The sequence below is a fragment of the Tenebrio molitor genome, chromosome 5, assembly GCF_963966145.1.
Source record: "Tenebrio molitor chromosome 5, icTenMoli1.1, whole genome shotgun sequence".
In the NCBI taxonomy this organism is placed as follows: Eukaryota; Metazoa; Arthropoda; class Insecta; order Coleoptera; family Tenebrionidae; genus Tenebrio; species Tenebrio molitor.
This window is the reverse complement of record NC_091050.1, coordinates 3,551,180-3,572,649: the sequence shown is the minus strand read 5'-3', so window position 1 is coordinate 3,572,649 and position 21,470 is coordinate 3,551,180. Positions and strand designations below refer to the sequence as shown.

Sequence of the window (21,470 nt, the reverse complement as noted above, 5' to 3'; positions counted from 1 at the left end):
CTCAAGATAGTATTGTATTTATAATAGAAGTTGTACACTTTCACATACCTTTGATCCTCTTTCGTTGAAAATTATTTCTACGTCAAGTATCGGGCCAAATTGCTGAAAAATATAATGATCACATTTTCAATTTTTTTAAGAAGGAAGCATGCAGTTTTTAAAACAAATTAACGCAACAATTTTGATGTGATTAGTAGTTTTTAACGCAAAAATATTTTTTCCCAAATCCAAATACAGAACTGAATCCACATTTGTTATACAATTTTTATAATTATCCAATTAGTATCGGCTTGACTCCCAATGTCCGGACAAACTTACCCCGAACATGGCCCGAAGATCCGGGTCTCTAAATCGAAAAGGAATGTTCGAAACGTGAAGCCTCTTCGGCTGATTTTTAGAGGGATCTATAGCTGCAGGCGTTCCCGATGTGTTGGTTTCGGATGCCTCTGACGTCGGAGGCGCTACAGTACCATTCGTCTCTGTTTCTTGGGGTTGTTGTTCGCATTTGTACGGCTGTTGGTTTTGTGTCATCGCTGGGCTATTAACTATGCTGACTGTTGGTTGTTCGCCGGTGGTGGTCGACTGAGGAGGCGGCGGACTAAATGGCGGTCCTGTTCCCGTGGCTGTTGTGCCCGTCGGAGGAGGCAGAAGTGGGACTTGAGCCTTTTCGTCCGCAGGTTTCACATCGCCGTTTTGTGCGGGGAAACCTGTCGGCGTCGCCGCTCCGAACGGCGCTGACATACCCGTCTGGACCATGTGCTGAAATAAATGGTATTTTTGTTATACTGATCAATAACACGAAAATATCGTTTCAGAAAGTAATAATGCGGAAAAACTGACATCGAGAGGCCTTCGTCTGCGTCTTTATCGAATTATTACATAAATAAATGATTTATAATCTTATATCAAATTCGCTCGCAGATAATCTACGGACAAACATTGCCGACGTTAGGTGTGTTTCTGGCTGCTGGCCAATTTCCTAAGAGATAATTTAAGATTCTCTAACAAGCTTTAATCAACAATGAATCTTAAAAATAATATATGATTAAATACGTTCCTCGTTTATATAATCAATTGTTAAATTGATTTTATGCTTTATACACGCAAATTTGAGCAGTTCGTAAATTTTTACTTCTTTACATCAAAGTATCATGGTAACAGCCACATCTGAAATAAATTACAAATTAGTACCTACCTAATATTGAGATATTTCCGAAAAAAAGTCTTTCGTCTTTTTCGAATTTGAATTAAGTGAATATTCCAAAAAGGTAATTCGAAATGTTTAAGCTGGTTTAAATAACTGAAAACTTAATATGAAATGTAATTAATTAAAATTAATCGCCCATTAAGCCGCTGCTTCGTAAATAAGTTCCAGACGGTGATAATTGATTTAAAACTAAAATTTGTGAATTGTTGAAAGTTTTTCTCAGCTGTATGCTAAAATAACGCTTCGGAAAATATGTTGTATTTTTTAAGAAAGGCTCCATACAATACTGAAATGAGTCCGTATTGCCTAACAACAACGATTTTTGAAAAAGGGTCCATTTTTTAATTAAATTATTTCTCTGTATTAAATTATTAACCAATTTGTAGCTCATAAAAATATCTATGGGGATTTTGTCATCAATTTTTGAAAAGTCATTTCTACCTGTCTACTTCCTAAGATATAATTTACAAAATTATGTGATGCAAGTTGTGTTTTTCGGGAAAATATGTCGAAGTGTCAAATACCAAAAACGTCAAATGAGATCGTGTAAATATGATTTTTTTTTAAATAAAACGTAACACCTAATTAAAGCGTGTAAATGTAATTGCCGTACCCTCAAATATAGTAAAACTGGTTGAATGCGCCTGCAGATGAAAGCTGCCAACTGCATAAAGCAGAAAGCGCTAGAAGGTAACTCTGCCAACCTTACCTTTTTATCCACTGAACGGATAGTAATGACGTAGACTTTATTTCGATTTTCAATTAGTCCGTTATATCAAAGTAGTGCCAACTTAAATTTTTAGATAAATAATTCATAAACATAAAATTACTTCCTAGCACGTAATAAAACCATAAGAAAAATTAAAATTTCTACGATTCTTATTCCGTTAGAATTGACAACTGCTAGCAATGAATGGTGGTAATTAATACCACCAAATGCATCGCTCTTAAATATACGGGGTTATCTTTGAGTTGGTAATACTGAATTTTATTTTTAAATGGTACAACTGGAGTAACATCCAGTTGTTGACAAATTTTAAATTTAATTTCTTTCTACCGTTAATTTTTACTCTCAAACCTACCATGTTGTCGCTGCTGATGTTACATCTGATCTCTGTCAAATAAACAGACAAGACATTGAAGTGTTGCAAATAGCCACATAAAAAATGATGTTCTTAATACATAATTGTATTGCCAACTCAAACAGTCCACCTTGATCACCCCGTATAAAAAAATCGTTTATATTTTTCTTTTTATTTATTCTACATGCTTTTTTATTCATGTGTTACCAAGTAAATCGTTTTCTACAAAATATTTTTTTCACGCTGTACAATAAATTAATTATATGTCGAAATCGTTAACTTCAGACACCATTAATTTTAAAATCAAATTAATATGAATTATAATTACACCAACAACTGTCTAATAGTAAAATAATAATAATCTCACTCCAAATTTATTTTTTAATTTTTATATTTGTCATATTTGTTATTAATAATATGTACTATCGGTGAACATTAAAAGCTGGGACATCCAAAATTTGCGCATTGTGTATCAGCCTTTTGAATTGTCACTCAAAATAAAAATTGTCAGTTTTTAAAATTAACTGCCTGAACCTAAAAGATGCTAGATCAATTGTGTTCTGTATAAAATCTTTGTAAATGTAGACAACATCAAAGAACTGAACTTTACCTTGATGTTATTAATATCTTATAATTTTTATAACCTTATTTGTAAAAAGCCAAATTTACCAGATGTATATTTGTGATTTTTGACTTTATACAATTGTCATGTTTGTCCCAGTTTTTTATGTCCACCGATAGTACATACATACATATTTTGTTTATACTATGCATTGCTCAGAATTCCGAAAGTTTGTTTGCATATTTGGCTATTTTTTCACTAATAAGAAAAATAAAACAAAAACTGATATACAAGGAGTCACCAAATATCGAACTCACAAGAATCCAGTTGCTATATTACTATAATTAATAATAAAAACACAAAAATTAATTAGTGGTCGATACAGAAAACACTACAAATACATTAACGTTTTTACGTAAAAAAAAATTCCTGCGAAGTTATATGTATTAACTCTTAAAAGCGTTAAGAAAGTTGCGACATGATATATCCATAAATGGTGTTATCTCATCGCAACGAGAAAATCTGTGTCACTTCTTTTTTTTTTTGTGTTGAGCACACTGAATATTGAATGTTAACAATCATTCAATCCAGATTACTACTACATATAAATCATTCTTATAAAGAACAACTCTACAAACAAATCGGATATTAAAATATGCAATTAAATTGTAGATAATATATTAATTAAATCAAAACGATATTCAAAATTTTATTTATCAACAGAGTATACAAACCCTACGTGAGACTAATTCGCCTTAATTAAAATAATGTTCGTAGATGGGAAGATAAGAGACACGATTTTTTTACGTTGAAAGATTTACCGAATATTTGACACCACATTTAACGAACTAAAAAAAACTAATTGTAAGACTTACCTAACCATCTAAATTATCGTATGTCAAAGTGAATATTGTAGGTATATTTGAAATTTCGGAAAATTTATAAACGTGTAATTAGATTACGTATCCTATTACTGCATTATCAATTTATCTTCGATTGGTATAATGCAAAATAATTTACCCTATTTTCATTTGTTAAGTAAGTCGGCCATGTTTTCCACAGATGTCACTATGGGAAAAGTTAATGAAGAGTTCAGACAGTAACAGCCGTTGAGTGATGTCATCGCATTATTAACCCCATGAGGATGCGGTGCTGCTGACATTTTATCGACAATTATTTTAGTTACTTGAAATAAATTTTAATTTAGACACATGGTGCTTTCAAAGTTAAAAAGGAAATACAGATGAACTAATAGAATTAAATTTATAAAACGTTTCCACAACATTACAATTCACACAGTGGCCATGTTATTCACAGGGAATTATAATTAGACATTACCAATCAGCGTAACTATGCAATATGAAATTTATTTATGTTATTTGTTACTGACAACAGTGACAACTAACTAGACTCATTTATTCTTCTTGTGCCTACAAAACAATGACTTTATCTCGCTAAAATTAAATACATAAATTAAAATTACTTCGTTCAACATGGCGTCGCACCTACGTGCCAAGTATTTAATATTTTCATGGTGTACATCCGGCGGATATGGCAGACATTCAAAGACCTTTCTATCTAAAATGAAATTATCGTCTAATCAAAAGACAAGACCAAACAAAAAACAAGAATTCGAATTTTTGTAGCTGTTCAGGCTGTGGTCATTATATTTTTTTCTAATTCTATTTAGGTTAACTTTTTCTCCGGCGAGTAGCAAGTGTATACGTGAAACAGGGGCTTTTCCTATGATTCGTACTGCTGATTCTTCATAAATACCTTCAGGATTTACTACTCCAGTAGTTTCAAAGAAGGATCTACTGCTTTAACTACAGCTAGAAGAACTAGATACTCCATGTATCAAGTTCACAAATGGACCTCACTTCTAACTTCCAAGATTCTTTTTATACCCGTAAGGTCTCATAGTTTCCATTTTCTGTATACCACCAAAAATAGGCATTTAATTCGTCATAATTAATAGAACTCGTTTTAGTACCTCTTCTCAAGTTTTGAGTTTTTTTTTGCTATAAAATGGCCATTCTTGAAAATGGGGCTCGCCCGGTCTTAACTGTTATTCAAAAACCTACAATAATCGGCTATGTTCTTTTCATTTAACTTACACTACGTAAATAGAATAAAATTAAACACCAATCAAATTTCCTCAAATAAGTAACGAGCTCATGCACGCAACGCCGTCTTCTGAATACAGACCAAGGCCAAAGATTCTCGTTCCAAGGGAGCAATTTCGCTTCTTTGTTGACACAAGAAGAACGACAATTTCCAATCTCGCTACCGGTATCAACTTGAGAGACGCGATCGACTTATCAATATTTGATTCACGATTCCGCCTTGAATTCCGAAACTCAAGTGGCACGAATGCCAGACTTAAATCAATGGGTTAATTTCTTATTCTGAATTCGTATACACCGGCTCAAATAAAACCTCGGCGAACGATATTCACCAAGCGAAATGAAAAAAAAGCAGCAATAATTTATACAATTGAAACTTATTCCAAGAATAAATATACTTCTGTAATTTTTTACGTTGCTCTCTACGTAAAATATATCCACTGTCAAAGATTCAAAGTCGGCCAGAATACCTGCAAATTAGTTTTTAATATTTTAAACTAGTTAACTTGGAAAAATACATCAACAAGAATAATTCCACAGATGATTAGGAGTAACTGTTAATTTTCTACTTTAATAAATTCAATGCAATCGAGGGCTGAATATGTTTGTTCCTCATCCAGTTATTAATCATTATTACATAATTAATCTGTGTATAAATATGTTAATTGGTGACTAAACAAGCATCTACTAATTAAAGTTAAAAAAAATATACGTAGCGTGTAGCTTTCCAGCTCAATTTTTTTAAATCTCTGTCTCTATCGTTTTACTTTTAGTTTTCAAAAGTCAGCTATTAGTTAAACATCAAATATTGATTTAAACTGATTTTAACTGAAAATATTTTTATATAAATTTCTGGACTCACTACATTAACAAAACTAAATTCACATCTGACAGTCAACTAAATTGGGGAAGAAAAATATAGTATACCTTTATCAAAATAAAAATATCTCCATATCACGTAGGTAAAATTTATACCTTTTTTTTCAGCTTAAATCAATAGGCATTCCTAAAATGTATTTAAAATGTGGACTACAAGTTACAGCATATCCGAAATTCTATAATTCCGTGACTTCAGCTAATCGGCAAATATACGAAGGAGAATCTGGAACAGTGTATTTATATTTAACTTTCTTGTTCACTTTTTTTACTCGCTACAAGTAATAAGTTTACAACGATTTTCTTATTCAGTATAAATCATATAAATCATTTATTCGTAAATTTACGGTTACAAGTTGATCAAATTTTTGTCATTCTTTTGCTTAAGCTTGTCAGTAAACACATAAAACACTATCGATACTTAGTTTATTTACATTTAACTTTTTTGTTCTTTGGTAGTTTTTTAATACATGTTCTTTATTTATTTATCATATGCACCGTCGTATGAGTTTTTTTAAGGCAGGATTAAATACAAGAACGAAAAGATGCCCCGCAGATATTTCAATTTAAAACATTATGCATAGACCAGTATTCGTTTTTGTTTATACACTGCATGCTTCTTTTTCGCACATCGGGAAACATTTTTTGTTAAAACGTTTAGCCAGATATGAAATAACTCTCCACAGCTAAGACGCAAATTAATTAATAATAACAACATCACGACGGTACAATTTATTTAAATTAAAAACAAATTTACATTTTAATAGTACATACAAATATTATGGTTTTCTTTAACACAAAATAGAGTTTACAATTAATTTAGGTGGATTAATATGTCGCAATTAATTGTTAATGTGTATTTTAATCGTAGAAGTTTCAGTTGTAATAAATGATATGCTATTACAATTACCAAATATGCTTCCTAACATAGTATTACAAAATACCTTCAGTTAATTATATTGTTCATACAATTTTGGCAATAAGGAAATTACATGAGCAGATTGCACTATGTTAATCTTATTGCATAAGTTATAAATATTTAGCATTTTACACATTAAAACCATTTTCTATTTATGGAATAACTCTTCTACGAATTAAACAAGAACACATGTTTTCTCTTCTTTGTGAGATCTGTGAAAACTGAAAATTCCACGCTTTTCTAATTTCGGTGATGAGATACCACGTAAGATTTCCCCAAGTATTTTTAATAAAATTAAAACAGCTTATTGCACGGATGAAAAAATTTAACGAGCTCGGTCGCTAGATGAGATTGATAAATTGGCAACTGGCCTATTTGTTAATCATGTCATCTAGAATCTATAGTTGTAAAAAGTGAAACTGTAATTTCCTCATATTCTTGCTTCACGCCCTAACAATTTTTCCCCTAATTGACGATGCATATCGTTTCCGTCCGAGTTTCCGGTGTGGTACATCTCCTATGTGTACACATAGAAGAGATATTTCAATACCAACATGGTGCCGCATTCAAATTAAACAGTGTGCAAAGGTCATACGCCTGGCTAGTTAATAACCAGGCTGATTGAGGAAGGCACGAAACGTAATTCATTTCCGGTCTCCTTTGTTCCTCCTTCTACACTTCCGCATCCTCTGTGTCATTTGAAATTGAGGGATGCAATATTTAAATTTTAATTTTCTTCCTCCATCCTTCTAAGATATTAGTGTGAGCACATCAGTTTTTCGATTACATAGTGTAAACACTATAAAAGGTTAATATTTTGTAACGGTGTATTACTACCCTTAATAGCAACATTAACAGACTGAAAGATTTAACATGAGATTATTACGACTTGGTGCTATATAACTGTTTACTATGTAAAATTATATTGCCGCACGAGATTAGGGATTAGTACCTAAAATCACAATGGCGTCCATCTCAGAGCGGTACAGATGAAATTAAATCCCTTTTAAGGCTTTGCGTTTTATCTACTATACCAAGAAACACTGTTATTCGTTCTTCGGTTTGGTTTTTATAATTAATGTAGAACTTAATTTTATATTAAATCTTGTGGCATATAGATGATAAAATAAAAATATTATCGCTAATCTGCAGTAGGTTTGTCGTGGTTTTCAAATGCTTGCCCAACTAACTTACTATGTATAATTTTTTTAACTTTCTGTATGAGAAATATTTCCTACGGATCTTAAGACGCAACTGTTAAACAAATTCTTACAACATAGAGGCAATTGTATTCCAAATAATAGGTCATAAAGAAGAACTGATAATTAGAAAGCTGTTCAACTACAAAAATTGATCAATTTTAACTGTCGAACTAGTTATTTATACCATATGTAAATTTTCGTTTCTAAATATTTCGAACTCCTTTAACACATTCCATCGGAGTTGGCAGAGATTTTGTATACTAGCTGCAATGTGTAATTTTAGGAATTCACAAATTTAGGATAAATACAGAAATGAATTTTTACAAATGAAATGTTGGTGTAGAATTAATTTCATAAATAGTTAGAACATCTAAAAATTTTCCATAAGATTTTTGTATTTTTATCGTTCATAAAACACATGACTCTTATAATCAAAAAATCTGTGTATGTATTAACTTTTTCTCAAAAGTTTTTAAAAATTGCGAGTCTAAAATACATATTCAAAATATTCTTTCATTAAAGGTTTAAAAGTAGTGTAATTTATAGAAAATTGTTCTCTAATATTAATTTTGAGAAATTTCTTACTAGCGGGTTTATTATGTATTTTATATTTCCGTTATATGAACTGGTTCAATGCATGTAATGTAAAAAACAATCACATAATTAACACCATTTTTAGAGCTAGCACGCGACAGATAATGCAAAATTTCAATAATCCTTTATAGGATATTGTCCTTTTTGTTTAAACTTTAAAACTTTTTGCTGTCGACCTTTGCTGTATTTTATTAATTTTTTGATATACTGATTTTTTTAACAAATCAAGTCACAATAATTAAACTTGTTACTTATCGGTACTTCGCGAAAAAAAAATTCAACAGTTCTGTTCATTTAAAAAAAAACTGCTGCTTTTTCTTTTTCCTTTTTTCTTAACTTACTCGAGGCAAAAAAATTGGAAAGAAAAATTTATCTTAATTCTACGCACCGTTTTATTGCCGATTTTTTGAAGTTGCCATAAGTTCGTCAATTTTGGAGACATGCTATCGAAATCTTCTTCTTCATTTATCTATTTTAGTTTTTCAATTATGCAGAGTTTCTTATGACGTAAATGTCTTGTTACCCACACAATCGGTGTTTTAACAAATTAACATTGTAACTGTATGAAACGATAAAACCACCTAATAAATACCAGAACAAAGTGAAGTGGTTTTATCATAATAACAACGGGAGTTGTCATAAAATCATAATTTCTGGAGCAGTGCAAACTGATCCATATTTACCCCAGTCACATTCGTAGCAATCAGACGATGGATGATTATCTATTTACATGATATATTAGTATATTACACAACGCGCCCATTTCACAACGAATAGATTTATTACCACAGCCGAATAATAACCGAAAAAAAACCACTTTTTTCCATATGCATTACATAATATAGTATTTAACCAATGAACAATTCGGTTCTCCTGTGTACTCCTTTGTAGGCAGATCATTCTCAAAGAATTTATTCAATCCTCGTTGAGGGCAACAAAGCTGCAGCATTATTCAATCATTTTATTCAGATAACCGTTTCGTAGCAGTGCATGAAGGTATATTTCAAATTATTTATAGGTCACTTACACAATCGACCAAAAACAGCACAAACTACAAAAGAACGGTAGTCGCTTTTGCTTTATATCGCTAGTTTGGTATATAAATGTGATCGATATTATGCTTTTATAGTTGGTCTGTAAAAATGTGACAAGACTGAAAAGAAACGATTCTACCGTTCCAACGTACGAACCAGCCCCTGTTGAAACTTAAATGTCTTGCCTTCGATGACAAACTAGAACAAGACCAACGTCAGAAGAAAACACTTAAAAAATTTGATATCTCCCAACATAAACTGTGATTTGAAATATTGTTCATAAATGGATACAATAATTTCGTTACGATGCAAATAAATCCACAATAACGAGAAATTCATTGTTACAAGACAGACTTCATTGATGACCAATTTACATCAGATATTACATAATACAAAACTGCATTTTGAATATGTTGCAATCATTTTCAATTCAGATTTTCTAGTTCTAATTAGATTTTGTGGATTTTAATCTTGCAATAGTATCATCAGCATTTATTATACATGTGTGTTAATTTATAGTTAGACTACTTTGATCTTTGTTTTGTATATTTTAAGATACCGAAATAAACATACCATAACGCAAAGGATGGATTCCGTTTTGTTTTCTCTTATTCCCAAAGCCTAAATTTAATAGGTAAGTAATAATTAGGTACTACTTTATTAATTTTAATATAGAACTTTTCACAACTGGTAATAAATGATAACTTCGTGCAATTTTATAACCGCAACATGAACAAACAATTTTACTTCTCAATAAATCAATGTAAATACCAACTTTTGCGCACCGCCTAAATTGCATCTCAGCCAACAATTTCCAAAATTATCTGAATTCTCCTAAACTGTAAATAATGAATGTTTAAAGTAATTTTCTTTAAGCAGAAACAACTGACTTGGGAAAAACACCAATTACAAATGAGATAGTCAACAATTTAATCTTCGTAATTTCTCCCATCTACTAAATAAATTACCACTTTTTACAGCCGATTTGTATAGTTTGATGTACTGGAATTAATAAACATTTGCATACAAAGCCGCTTAAATAATAACCAACAAGTTACATTATTCAGATCCTGTTGTCCCCGTTTGGTACTAGCAAGAACTTATTAAATTTACACAAACCACGAAGTTACAGGAAAGAATGCTTAAAAATCACATTTTGTAATAAATAATTAACGTAACATTTTCTTATTTCTCCGTTAAAATTTAATTAAAACCTTGTGGAAACGACTCTTCGGTCATCCCACTGAAAATACGTACATCTCCACCTGGAAGACTGTGTTCAAGATGCTCAAAACCCACTTCCACCACAGCAGCCGCCTCCACCCTTTTAACGATGAGGGCCGGCGCACCCAGGAGCTGTGTTCAAGTCCTATTTTCAGCTTACTGCATTGACTCCCGAACCAGGCTTGGAAAGTGTAATCATTTTTATTGCGTTAAGATGAAAAGTACACGCAATACAGATTATAATCGGAGTTCACATTTTACTGAACTAGCTTAAACAATTAGCTGCAGCCAGTTGTCTAGCAACTACTCTTGGTGAAGACTGAGATGTACTATTTGGCAATACCTACATTCAGATTAATATTGTTATTCTATTATATTAATCGATTGTTATAAATACTTTAGTTTGAAGTCTTGACAACAATAATCATTTGTACCGACTTGATTAATTCTGAATTTGAAATAATTTTTTTCTTCATGTTTATCACACTCGTCTGAACTTTAACCTAATAAGTGCCCTCAGTTTATCAACAGTTGATAAAATAATGTTTTAATGAATAAAAATCAAGAGTTTTGTCATACGTGTATGAAAAATAAATAACAAAAATCAGAGAAAAATAAATACATACTAAAATTCTAATCAAGAAAGTTATCCAACGTAATCCAACGAGATAAGGAGGCGGCTGTGGAAAACAAAACTTTTGAAATCTACCGATATTGAAGAGAAGTTTTGTCGAAACTACAAACAAGGTTTGTGTATGATAAACCAAATAACCATTTTCATCTGTTATAAATTCAATTGTGTTCTTGTAAGAAAACCATTTTTTAAATAAAATTCACAACTGACAAGTGACAATTTGTTCAGTTACGCCTAACGTTTTCAGAAATATTGTTTTCAGTAGCCATCTTCTATATTTTTTTGTTGATCATGTTATTTTTGTATGTATTAGTTAACTACAGTAATTCTTAAATAGTGATTGAACAATTAAAGTGAAAAATAATTTTGAATAGAAAATAAAATTACGATTTGGTATTTTCAAAGTGTAGTTTTCTGAAAATTTTTTACTTAGACTACTTCACAGTCACGTTCTATGTTTAACTGATTTCAAAACAGTTCCATGAAACTTTTACAAGTAGAAGTAGCCTTAAAAAACCTGTAATACTCTAAACGTGTAAAATAAAGCTTCTGGAAAAGTTTTAAGTCCATGTCAAGTCATTTCTATTGCAATTAATCTAGATATTTTGTACAGAATGCAATATTGTACTGTGTCTTAGCTTGACTTCAAGATCAAACTTTGAACACGTTTTATTTATTTACCGATCATTTGTCGAACAAATACACAAATAAGACATACAAACTTGGCATTTAACGAATTTCAAACAAAAACGACCGAGACGAAAAGAAAAGCAAACATGGGTTCCGTTGTGATCCGATTACGTTTATAAGTGCATGACTAAAGCTTTTTTTGTACAAAATGCCGAACATCTGGGACCCGCATGTCTGTATGTTGTAAGTCTGTATCTTGTCTTCATCGTTTTAAAAGAATTGGGTCGATTTACCCGAAATAATACACTGTCAGAATTCCGGTTGAGATTTAAATTGTTGCTGGAACATTAAAAATTATTCATCATTTAAAAATTCCAGGTTAAAACATATGTTAATACACAAGTGTTGCTAACGACGAAAACATACTTATTAGAGAGCTTACTGTTACTGGTGAACATGAATATAAACATAAATAACAAAAAATGCATTGAAGTGGTTGAATTTTTTTTAAGTAGCAACTTTGATAATGTGCTTAATTTCAACTTAATGTAATCTAATATAATGTTAAACGTCCAAACAGCTTTATAGTTCCTTGTGAACCATTAAAAAAGCTTGAGCGTTTTTTAAGAATTACAAAATTTGTGTCAATTCAATAGAAAATTGAATGCAAACATCTAATGTTGAACTTTCTGAATATGTGTATCAAAACTTTGGCTAGACGTTTTCATATTCAATGCATTGTGGTGCTTCAGCCTTGTCAAAATCGAACGTCAAAATTGTTATATATTGTCATTCATAAGTTTGGCAGAGAAATTAAAAAAAAAATCGGCCTGTTTTTCATCACTCGGCTAACGCCTCGTGCTTCAAATTTCGGCATCATACCTGAAAAGTGATCTCTCAGCGCACTCATACGAAAATAGTTATTTACATAATTATGTATTACAAAAAATTATAGCACTACATTAGTGTCCTTTCTGCCATTCCACAATATGTTAAATTTATACCAATTTTAATTGGATTTTTTTTATTTGGTTAAATTTAGTAGATAAGTTCCTTAATACATATCAGATTTAATATGTGAGTACTCTTGACAAAAATGTCGACAGTTGATAACTGAATAAGCTATAGTCAACGGCAAATAGGCATGATTTTATTTTCACTTGGTATTTTCGTTTTGGAAACAACAACGAACATTTTGAAAATATCTTTTTCAGTTAATTCCAAGCAAAAAAACCCACAAAATACGTTGAGAACTCAATAACAAACTAATACCATTTATATCCCTCTTCAAACAAATTCAACACGAATGTTTTCCAGCGTCCCGCTGAGAATTCAGGGTTTTAATCAAGAGCGAGCGAGTATGGAAATCTAATTAATCTGGGGCGGATTTTGAAATAATTGCTGTAACACGGGATGGCGTTTATATACAGCACACCAATTTGACTGATGTAAATTTATTTTATCCTAATGGAAAATACGTTCTCAAAGTTTATCATAAAGTGAAATTCATATAATCAAGCTAAAATACTTTCAACGATGAATTTAAAGTTCATTCGTTTCAATCAGGAATTCATAAGTCTGAAGATATATTTTTAGAGCATAAACTCTGTCAAAAATTCGACGATTTAACGAAGCTGCGATGAAACGAAACTGTTGGCATGTTTGTTATTGAAGTCCAGGGCCACCACATGTGTTTTAAATTCCGTCCCAATCAAGGCAATTTAACAATTACAAAAGCGACAAATAGTGTGGATGAGACAAACCAAACGATGAACGTTGTCGTTGAAAACGGTCGTCGGTACTTTAACAGTCACAACCTCCAAACATAAAAGGAAATGCCTTAAAAATAATAAATGGGCCCCCATAATGTAAATATTTTCCACGTACACCTTTTTATGTATATTATGGTAACGTAAGGCTGCAACTCACATCTGGTTACGTCTACCCAAAGCATCCTATCAATAATACTTAATAGATTTTCTTTTAATCGGGGCGATTCCACTATCATGTTGACATTTTCACATTGTCCGATTGAAAGTGAAATGTAATTGTAAACATGTTGTAATGTAAAACAAACTTGATAAAACGTACGCTGTGATAGATTTGAATATAAATTAAACTACGTTCTTCAGCATAATCCAAATAAGACCATCCATTATTTCCCATTTACTATCAGATCAAGTACGACCATCAAACGTACATTTTTAATCAACTCCTTAATCACAATGTATTACATATTGTCATTTTTACAGCAGGGTAAAATGGGAATGTGACTTCTTGATTTAAATAACTTTGGGCTGTATTTAAATAAAACTGTAAGGGTCATCATTATTAATTTACGACCTCGAGCGGTCGGTAGGGACTTTTCTATTCTAAACAAACAGTCGTCCTTTTATCAGGTAGGTATATACAGGTATTGGCAGGCAAAAATTTGTCCGTTTTACAGTTTTATTTAAATACAGCCCAAATCAAGAAGCGACATTCCCATTTTGCCCGGCCGCTACTATACCATTACAAATTTGAAAATTTAGGATGGCAGTTAGCGCTTAGGGTGACTTAATTTAAGACAGTTGTCACGTCACTATTCTGCCCCCAAATTAAAATTTTCAATTACACTAATATTTTTGATGACGACTTATGGCAGAGGCCATCTTACTTCTGCAAAAGAAAAAATAGATTACAAAGGAAAGTTTTTGAGATGTCCAGTCCCGAATAAAATGAACATTTGTTATTATTCACAGGCAATACTGTAGGTAAATACACTTTTTTCACTGCATTACCAGGAACGCCGTCTTCAAATAGATACCTATATTACCGAGGGCTAATTCAAATTGGTTGTTTTGCTACTTCTATTGTATTTAAGGTACAAACCGTGACGACCACGGCTAGTTCAGCTTAAAGGGAAAAATAATATTTGAGAATGAAAAATTGATACAAAATTATACAATTCAAAAATTTATAAATACATCCTAAAATAATTTTTTAAACGTGTGACTGCTCATACTAAAAATTGAAAACACATGAATGATACAAAAATAACTTTGTCGGAGTATTATGGAAAGTATCTTTCTAATATACGTAAACAAAGTAATGAGTAAAAAATGGTAACTTCTGTTTGATGCGTAATAAATTATAACTTTGATTTTACCTCTACTTTTTTGTCCTATTTCATTAACTGGACATTTCTGTTCATTGATTTTTATCGATTAATAATTCATCGTATATTTCACAAGGTTCCTTTGTCAAATCTGAATTCCGAATTATCCAGATATTTTAAGAAACTCTCTTTTGAGTTCAATGATTGAGATGCCTGTCCTAATGTCTCATGAATCCATATGAGTCATCCCCAAATTTTGCTTAAATATTTTACTGGCGATACAGAATGATCCGAGACAAAGATGCTGCAAACCTTTGTGCTCAAGTTCGAGTGAACGCCACTGGAAGTAAACAATCATACTCTCTAGGTGCACTTAAGCAGAGATAATGAAGTCGTTCTTTAAATATACGGGGCTTTATTTGGAGAAAGATTCGCAAAGAAGAAAAAAAAAAAGCGACAGCATCATTAAAATTGTAGAGGGAATGAATACCAAAAGTTCTTTCTTCTTTTCCAGGGGCAGCAACGAAACGACGACCGTCCAGATGTGAGATGCTATTCTGAGCCATGTGCGGTCGGTAACTTACCGGGTAGTACATTCCCTGAGGAGGAAGAAAAAAAGCTCCGGCACCCCACAGTTTGACTGCTTGTTATAGTCCGATGCACATAAAAAATACACTGCACGAAGCAAAATTTCAATTGGCACACTATATTTACGGAGCACGCTGCAGCCTCTTTTCAGGCTGATCCACCTTCGCGTTCAAACAATTTGGGCTGTTGTCTATGTACAATCTCAAAGCTGAACAACGCCCGTTCAGGGTGCCGTGGCTCAACTACCCCGGCTGCCGTGGCGGAGGGGCACATGCTGGTTTGGCGGTGGGGACGATCAATGAACGAGACGACAGGCGCGCGCACTCCATCTTATGAACGCATCCTTCGGATGCCGACAATCGGTAAGAGAAGGATGGACAGATGTCGGTTCGTTCTCTGAGGCCCCGCCAACATAACCTCTCGAAAACTCAATTTAATTTTGGAAAATCGAAGACGCCCCACCTATGCCGCCCTCTTGCACCTAAACCTAATTCAATCTTGGCGTTTTTACAGAGGATTTTCAAAGCCGCCAGCGGATGATGACCACGAACGAAAATCGTGATATCGATAAAAGATGACTTTAGACAAATAAATAAACAAAAATAAAACCACCATTGGTTGAAAACAACTTAAATAAAAAAACATACTCAAGCATTTCTGTCTTAACTACATAGGTAGCTATCATCTAGTCATTTAGCATTAAAACCTTAAACAATCTCAATTTCTCTTTACTGCTTCTGTATCACATCGATGCAAAAATAACTTGAACTTCCTCCTGTAATGAACTTTAAAAGTCAAATTTTGTATCAATATCTGCCTCACCTCTACATGGCAAGATTTTAGTATTAAAAATAATAATCAATTCCATTTTTATTCTTCTCCATAAATTCTCTAAGTTTACACTAACTTATTTATTTCAAACTAGGAATAAATCTTAAAAACATTTCTATTAACAAGTCAAGATAATAAAACCTTGTTATATTCTTTTGTCATTATTATATGTTGAAATGCATCTGCAGTGTGGAAAAATTATTTGGCAACATATCAAAGCTGCATATTTCTGAAATTTTGACATAAAGGGAAGCAACATATCACGTGATTTGTATTGCTCGAGCTCAAACTGAAACAAACATGTTAAAAAATTTCCAAATAATAGCATTAGGTAAATGTAACGGCGGTAATGCCACCAATTGTTATAAAAAGGAGACAATTATTTGTTCAGCTTATAATTACAGGAACCGTAACGTAAAACAGTTTACTCCATTAATTATATTTTAACAGTACCTAATCATATTTCTACATCAGAAAAGCTTATGTAATAATTTTAAACAATAACAATTATGATTTTAAATTAATTTGGTTGAATAGTAAAGATTAGTAAACATTTATTGGAATATAAATTCTCATTTGGCCTTTAATAAACAGTTACAAATAACTGGCAGTTAACGAATTATTATCAGTATTCATTAAGAGTAAAATTTCAGTCACTTACTAGTTGAAAATGAATAGCAATTTCAACAGAAGAAACTATTCTATATGTATAAAGCTAAATCAATCAATATCTAATAATAAACTATTAACTATGTAGTAGGTTTATTACACAAATTCGTAATATACTCTTTGTGATTACAAAATAATATATCGTAATCATGTAACATTAAGTATTTTAATTTATAGTCGCCTAAAGTTAATATATTCTAATTTTGGTAAAATTTATGGTTTACTGGTTTTCAAAATGTGCTTCGTTAATTTTACGTGTAATATCAAGGGTAATATTCATAATAACTTTTGTTTAGGAATTTCATTATCATTATACACAATCAAAGCAAATAATGCATCGCAAGAGTTGCTGTAACTCCGTCATATAAAAAAAACAGCAATTTCGTGTGCCGCAATTGGTAAAAATATGTTGTTCATAACAATACCTGCTTGAAGTATGTACCTAAATGTGATCGCAGTAACATATTATTAAAATTGCGAACAAAGATCACAGTTGCCAACCATATAAAACAAAGAGTACTAGCAGGAAACTTTGTCAACCTTACTTTTTATCTATTAGACGAATAGTAATCAATTAAACTTTATACTATCCCACCTCCACCCGGCGGCACGGCAATTTTGCAGGAGTACATACACTATTACGGATATTACTATCAAGTAATAGTGCAGTGCTTATCAACATAATTACCGGCGTCTTGCCTCCGCATTTTGACTTTGTTGTGTATTATGTTCTGTGTCAATGTTAAGGAATATATTAATAGTTTATACAATGATGGTCTTTTTCTTACGATTACTAAAATTCACGCCACAGTTACCTATTTTTTTCTTTCAATTTGCCAAAATTTTGTCAAATTTTAAAAAATATTACTTTCACTGCAAATTTCAATAAATTGTTTACAGTAAATATTCAAATTGTTATTTACAATGTGAGCGTGTCCAACACGTACATATTGAATGCTCTTGTGCCACCTATTATTTATTACGTATTACCTATTTGCAAAAATATCATTAAGCAAATCATGAATCTACACCAAAATGTGAAGGCGCGCGCGGCGTCTTGCTGAAACCCGTCTGAAACCAGATATCGTTCCTCAGCATTCGGATTTGGAAAACGGTTTAAAAGTGCCATTTAAAAATAAAATATGTATTTGACAAAACACTTGGATTTTCATTACAGCTTCTAATGTCCATCATTTAAAAATAGAATATTTGACAAAAGACTGTCCTTTTCATTACAGTGCCACTCCTCACAAACTCCCAAATGTCCATCGGGGTCGTTCTCATTTACCTCTGGATCTTGTAAGAGTTACTTTTTTTAATAATGTGACGTCAAGTGATTCAGAATAATTTCAGATTGTTTATCGGGAAGAAAGAAGAGGATTGTGTTCTGCTTCTAATAAAGTGTTCAACCTTGTATCGTCATTTGTTTGGGGATGTTCAGATTTTGTAAAATACTTCACAAAACGCATTTGCATCGCCAGTTTCATGAAATTTTACGACAATTCTACTAACTGTGGAACGGGCATTAAAATGTACCTACTCCACCTTAAACAAAACACGGACCTCATATTCACTAAACGTGCTATTTTCATTTGGACATTCAAAGTACTAAAACAATTAGACACAACATCAGTATCATTGGCGTTTTCTGGTGTTACATCGTCACGACAACATATTTTGTTAAACATTGCTACAGGTTTTTAAATTACAGTTGGTTGGAAAAAAAACGGGAACTGTCAGAATAAAATTGACACATTTTTACATTTTTTTCATAGTGTGAAACCTTCTTACGAGAGATAGGTTAGAATTATGGTCAAAATTCAATGACGTTTTTAAAAATTCAAGTAGACAAATCAAAATCAGATTTACATTAGGAACATTTTCATTTCCCGTTTTTTTTTACAACCAACTGTACATTAATTTTAACCAGTGACAGATCTCGTCAAGAACAACAAAATTATTTTTCGAAATCTAATAATCATTTCAGTATTTTACCCCACATAAAATAACGAGATCTCTCCTGTCTATTTCCTAGTTATTTAACCCAATAACGGTGAGCGTGAAATATGTAATAGTTTTTGTAAAATCTAAGCAAAATATTGTGTTTTTAGAATACAGTTTTTTCGCTCTGCGGCCGAGGTAGAGAGTATTACATTTTTAGTTAGTTTTATGCGACTGCAAAAGGCAGATGATTGCGTGTTAATTCTTGTGATTTAAGCTAAAATTTTGTGAATATGGTGCGTTTATTTTCGAATAGTGAATACACAGATGTTGTGTTGTGTTATTAGAGTGCGGGAGTGCTTCTCGAGCCTAGCGAATTTCCGTGCGACTTCTTCTTGCGGGGGTACATCAAGGACTTGGTATGTATATTCGCTCCCGATTGATACAATTCGCAATAACAGAGGTATGTTGGAAAGAGTGGAAAAATAATTTCGTCGGCGTCTTCATTATTGTACAGAGTGATTCAAGTTTTACCCCCCGATCGAAAACACCCATTTATAATAATCGATTTAAAATTCTTCATTTGTTTATTTTTTTTCGCTTATCAGCATCGACAAAGCAAATAATCCCCATAGGCGGGTAACGAAATTTATGTCAAATCTTTCAATAATTTTAATTGGATTACATCAAGGTTTAAGAAAAAAATATATTTAAATATATTGTCTTTATTAACGAGTTCTTCTATTACGAATTACAATTAATGTAGTGTGCACTTATTTCTGAGACCACGTATAACAATAACAATAATAAACGATCAACTGACATGAGTCCCAAATTTTGAAGATAAGACGAAAGTATATCATCCACTCATTAAGGCCCGTCCACATGAATGGTATATAATGTAATTCGTTTTTCATAGAAGGCATTATAATACATAGTAGCACTCTCCAAATTCCTGTCTTATACTGTATTATTTTGGAGCAATAGCTGTAGAATTTGCAATACTGAGGGACAGTTTATAGAGAGAGAATTAAAAATTTAATTCGAATTAAATTTTAATGCGCGATTAACTCATGAATCCGAAACTTCGATTGGTTCAATCTGATCACGTGTTCAGTTAATCTCGCATTTGATTACGATTAACTTAATTTCGCTTCTGTAAACTGGCCCTGGAGTATCAGAAATCTTCTTAATTACCAGTCAATTTCTGGGGGCTTTAGCCAAATTGTTTTGTCTACAGAAATAATCACTAATTAAAATTATACTCGGCATTTTGTAAACAAAAAAGTTGCCAATATTTCGGATGTTCAAATGATAATTACTCAGTGCTCATAAAAGGTTTCTGGTTGTAATTGATATTGAACTCAATCGAGAAGGCAAACACAAAAGAAATGATTGTAATAAATTTGTGATTTACTTAATGCTAGCTAACTCCAAGGAGACAGTGATTAGATTTGTCATGTTGCGTCCCTTCACCTTCAACGATATTTAAAAAATCATACTGTTTTTTCATGTTTTGGCTAATTTCGTCTCGATTTTGAAATGTGAAATAAGATAATCATATTTGCAGTCTTCTGAAACTACATCGAATGAAACAAAAAATTGTCATAAGATGAGAATACATCTGCAAACTGTACAACATTTATAACATAAAACATTCATAAATGAACAAAAAAACAGAACCAATTTCATAAAACCTATTTTAATTCATTATTGATTTCAATGTATAATAAGAAATGGCAGTCATGTAAAATTTTGAAGAGAGTCATACCCAGATGCACGAATTAATACCATCCCAATCAGCATTAATTTCTGCTTTCAAAATATCCAAATAGTTTTGATAATCTTTTTCGGAAAAATAATTGGACATGCTTGAACCAAATGCCAAAAAATCACTGACCACAAATTTCAAAACGTATCCAGTCGTGGAAAACAAAGCAAGCGTTAGAAAATTCCAACAGCGGCAATTAATGTTGAAATTAAGTAGGCGTCTGTCAAAGCAAAGCAGATTAAAAAGTTTGTTTACATCAATGACATCTATTTGAAGTAGTGCTACTTAGGTGGAAGGTATAAATCGGCTTTTAAAATTGTAAACAATTCAGAATAGGTGCTAAATATCTAGCCATGATTATAAAATGCGGCATTTGGACAGTTCATGTGTACACGCGAGTAAACCCGCGGTCCTACAATGGTCTTGTTCTCTTGTTCATTCAGCGGCATCCAATGCTACAGGTGCGCCAAGAAGAAAGAACTG

General features: G+C 32.0%; 1 protein-coding gene across 4 annotated transcripts in view; it reads right to left on the bottom strand.

Annotated features, from left to right (window-relative positions):
- Window positions 1-21,470, bottom strand: part of Rbfox1 (RNA-binding Fox protein 1) — a 34,693-nt gene that overhangs the window by 12,866 nt on the left and 357 nt on the right. For 2 of the 4 annotated variants that reach the window (XM_069047598.1, XM_069047601.1), the window contains exons 1-3: window positions 15,772-16,033; window positions 319-759; window positions 49-102 (exon numbers count right to left, since the gene is read on the bottom strand). In XM_069047598.1, coding sequence (XP_068903699.1) covers window positions 49-102; window positions 319-759; window positions 15,772-15,783 — 507 coding nt within the window. In that variant the 5' untranslated portion in view covers window positions 15,784-16,033. Of the gene's footprint in view, window positions 1-48; window positions 103-318; window positions 760-15,771; window positions 16,040-21,470 lie in introns of those variants that run through there. The other 2 variants (XM_069047600.1, XM_069047599.1) reach the window with 2 other exon arrangements.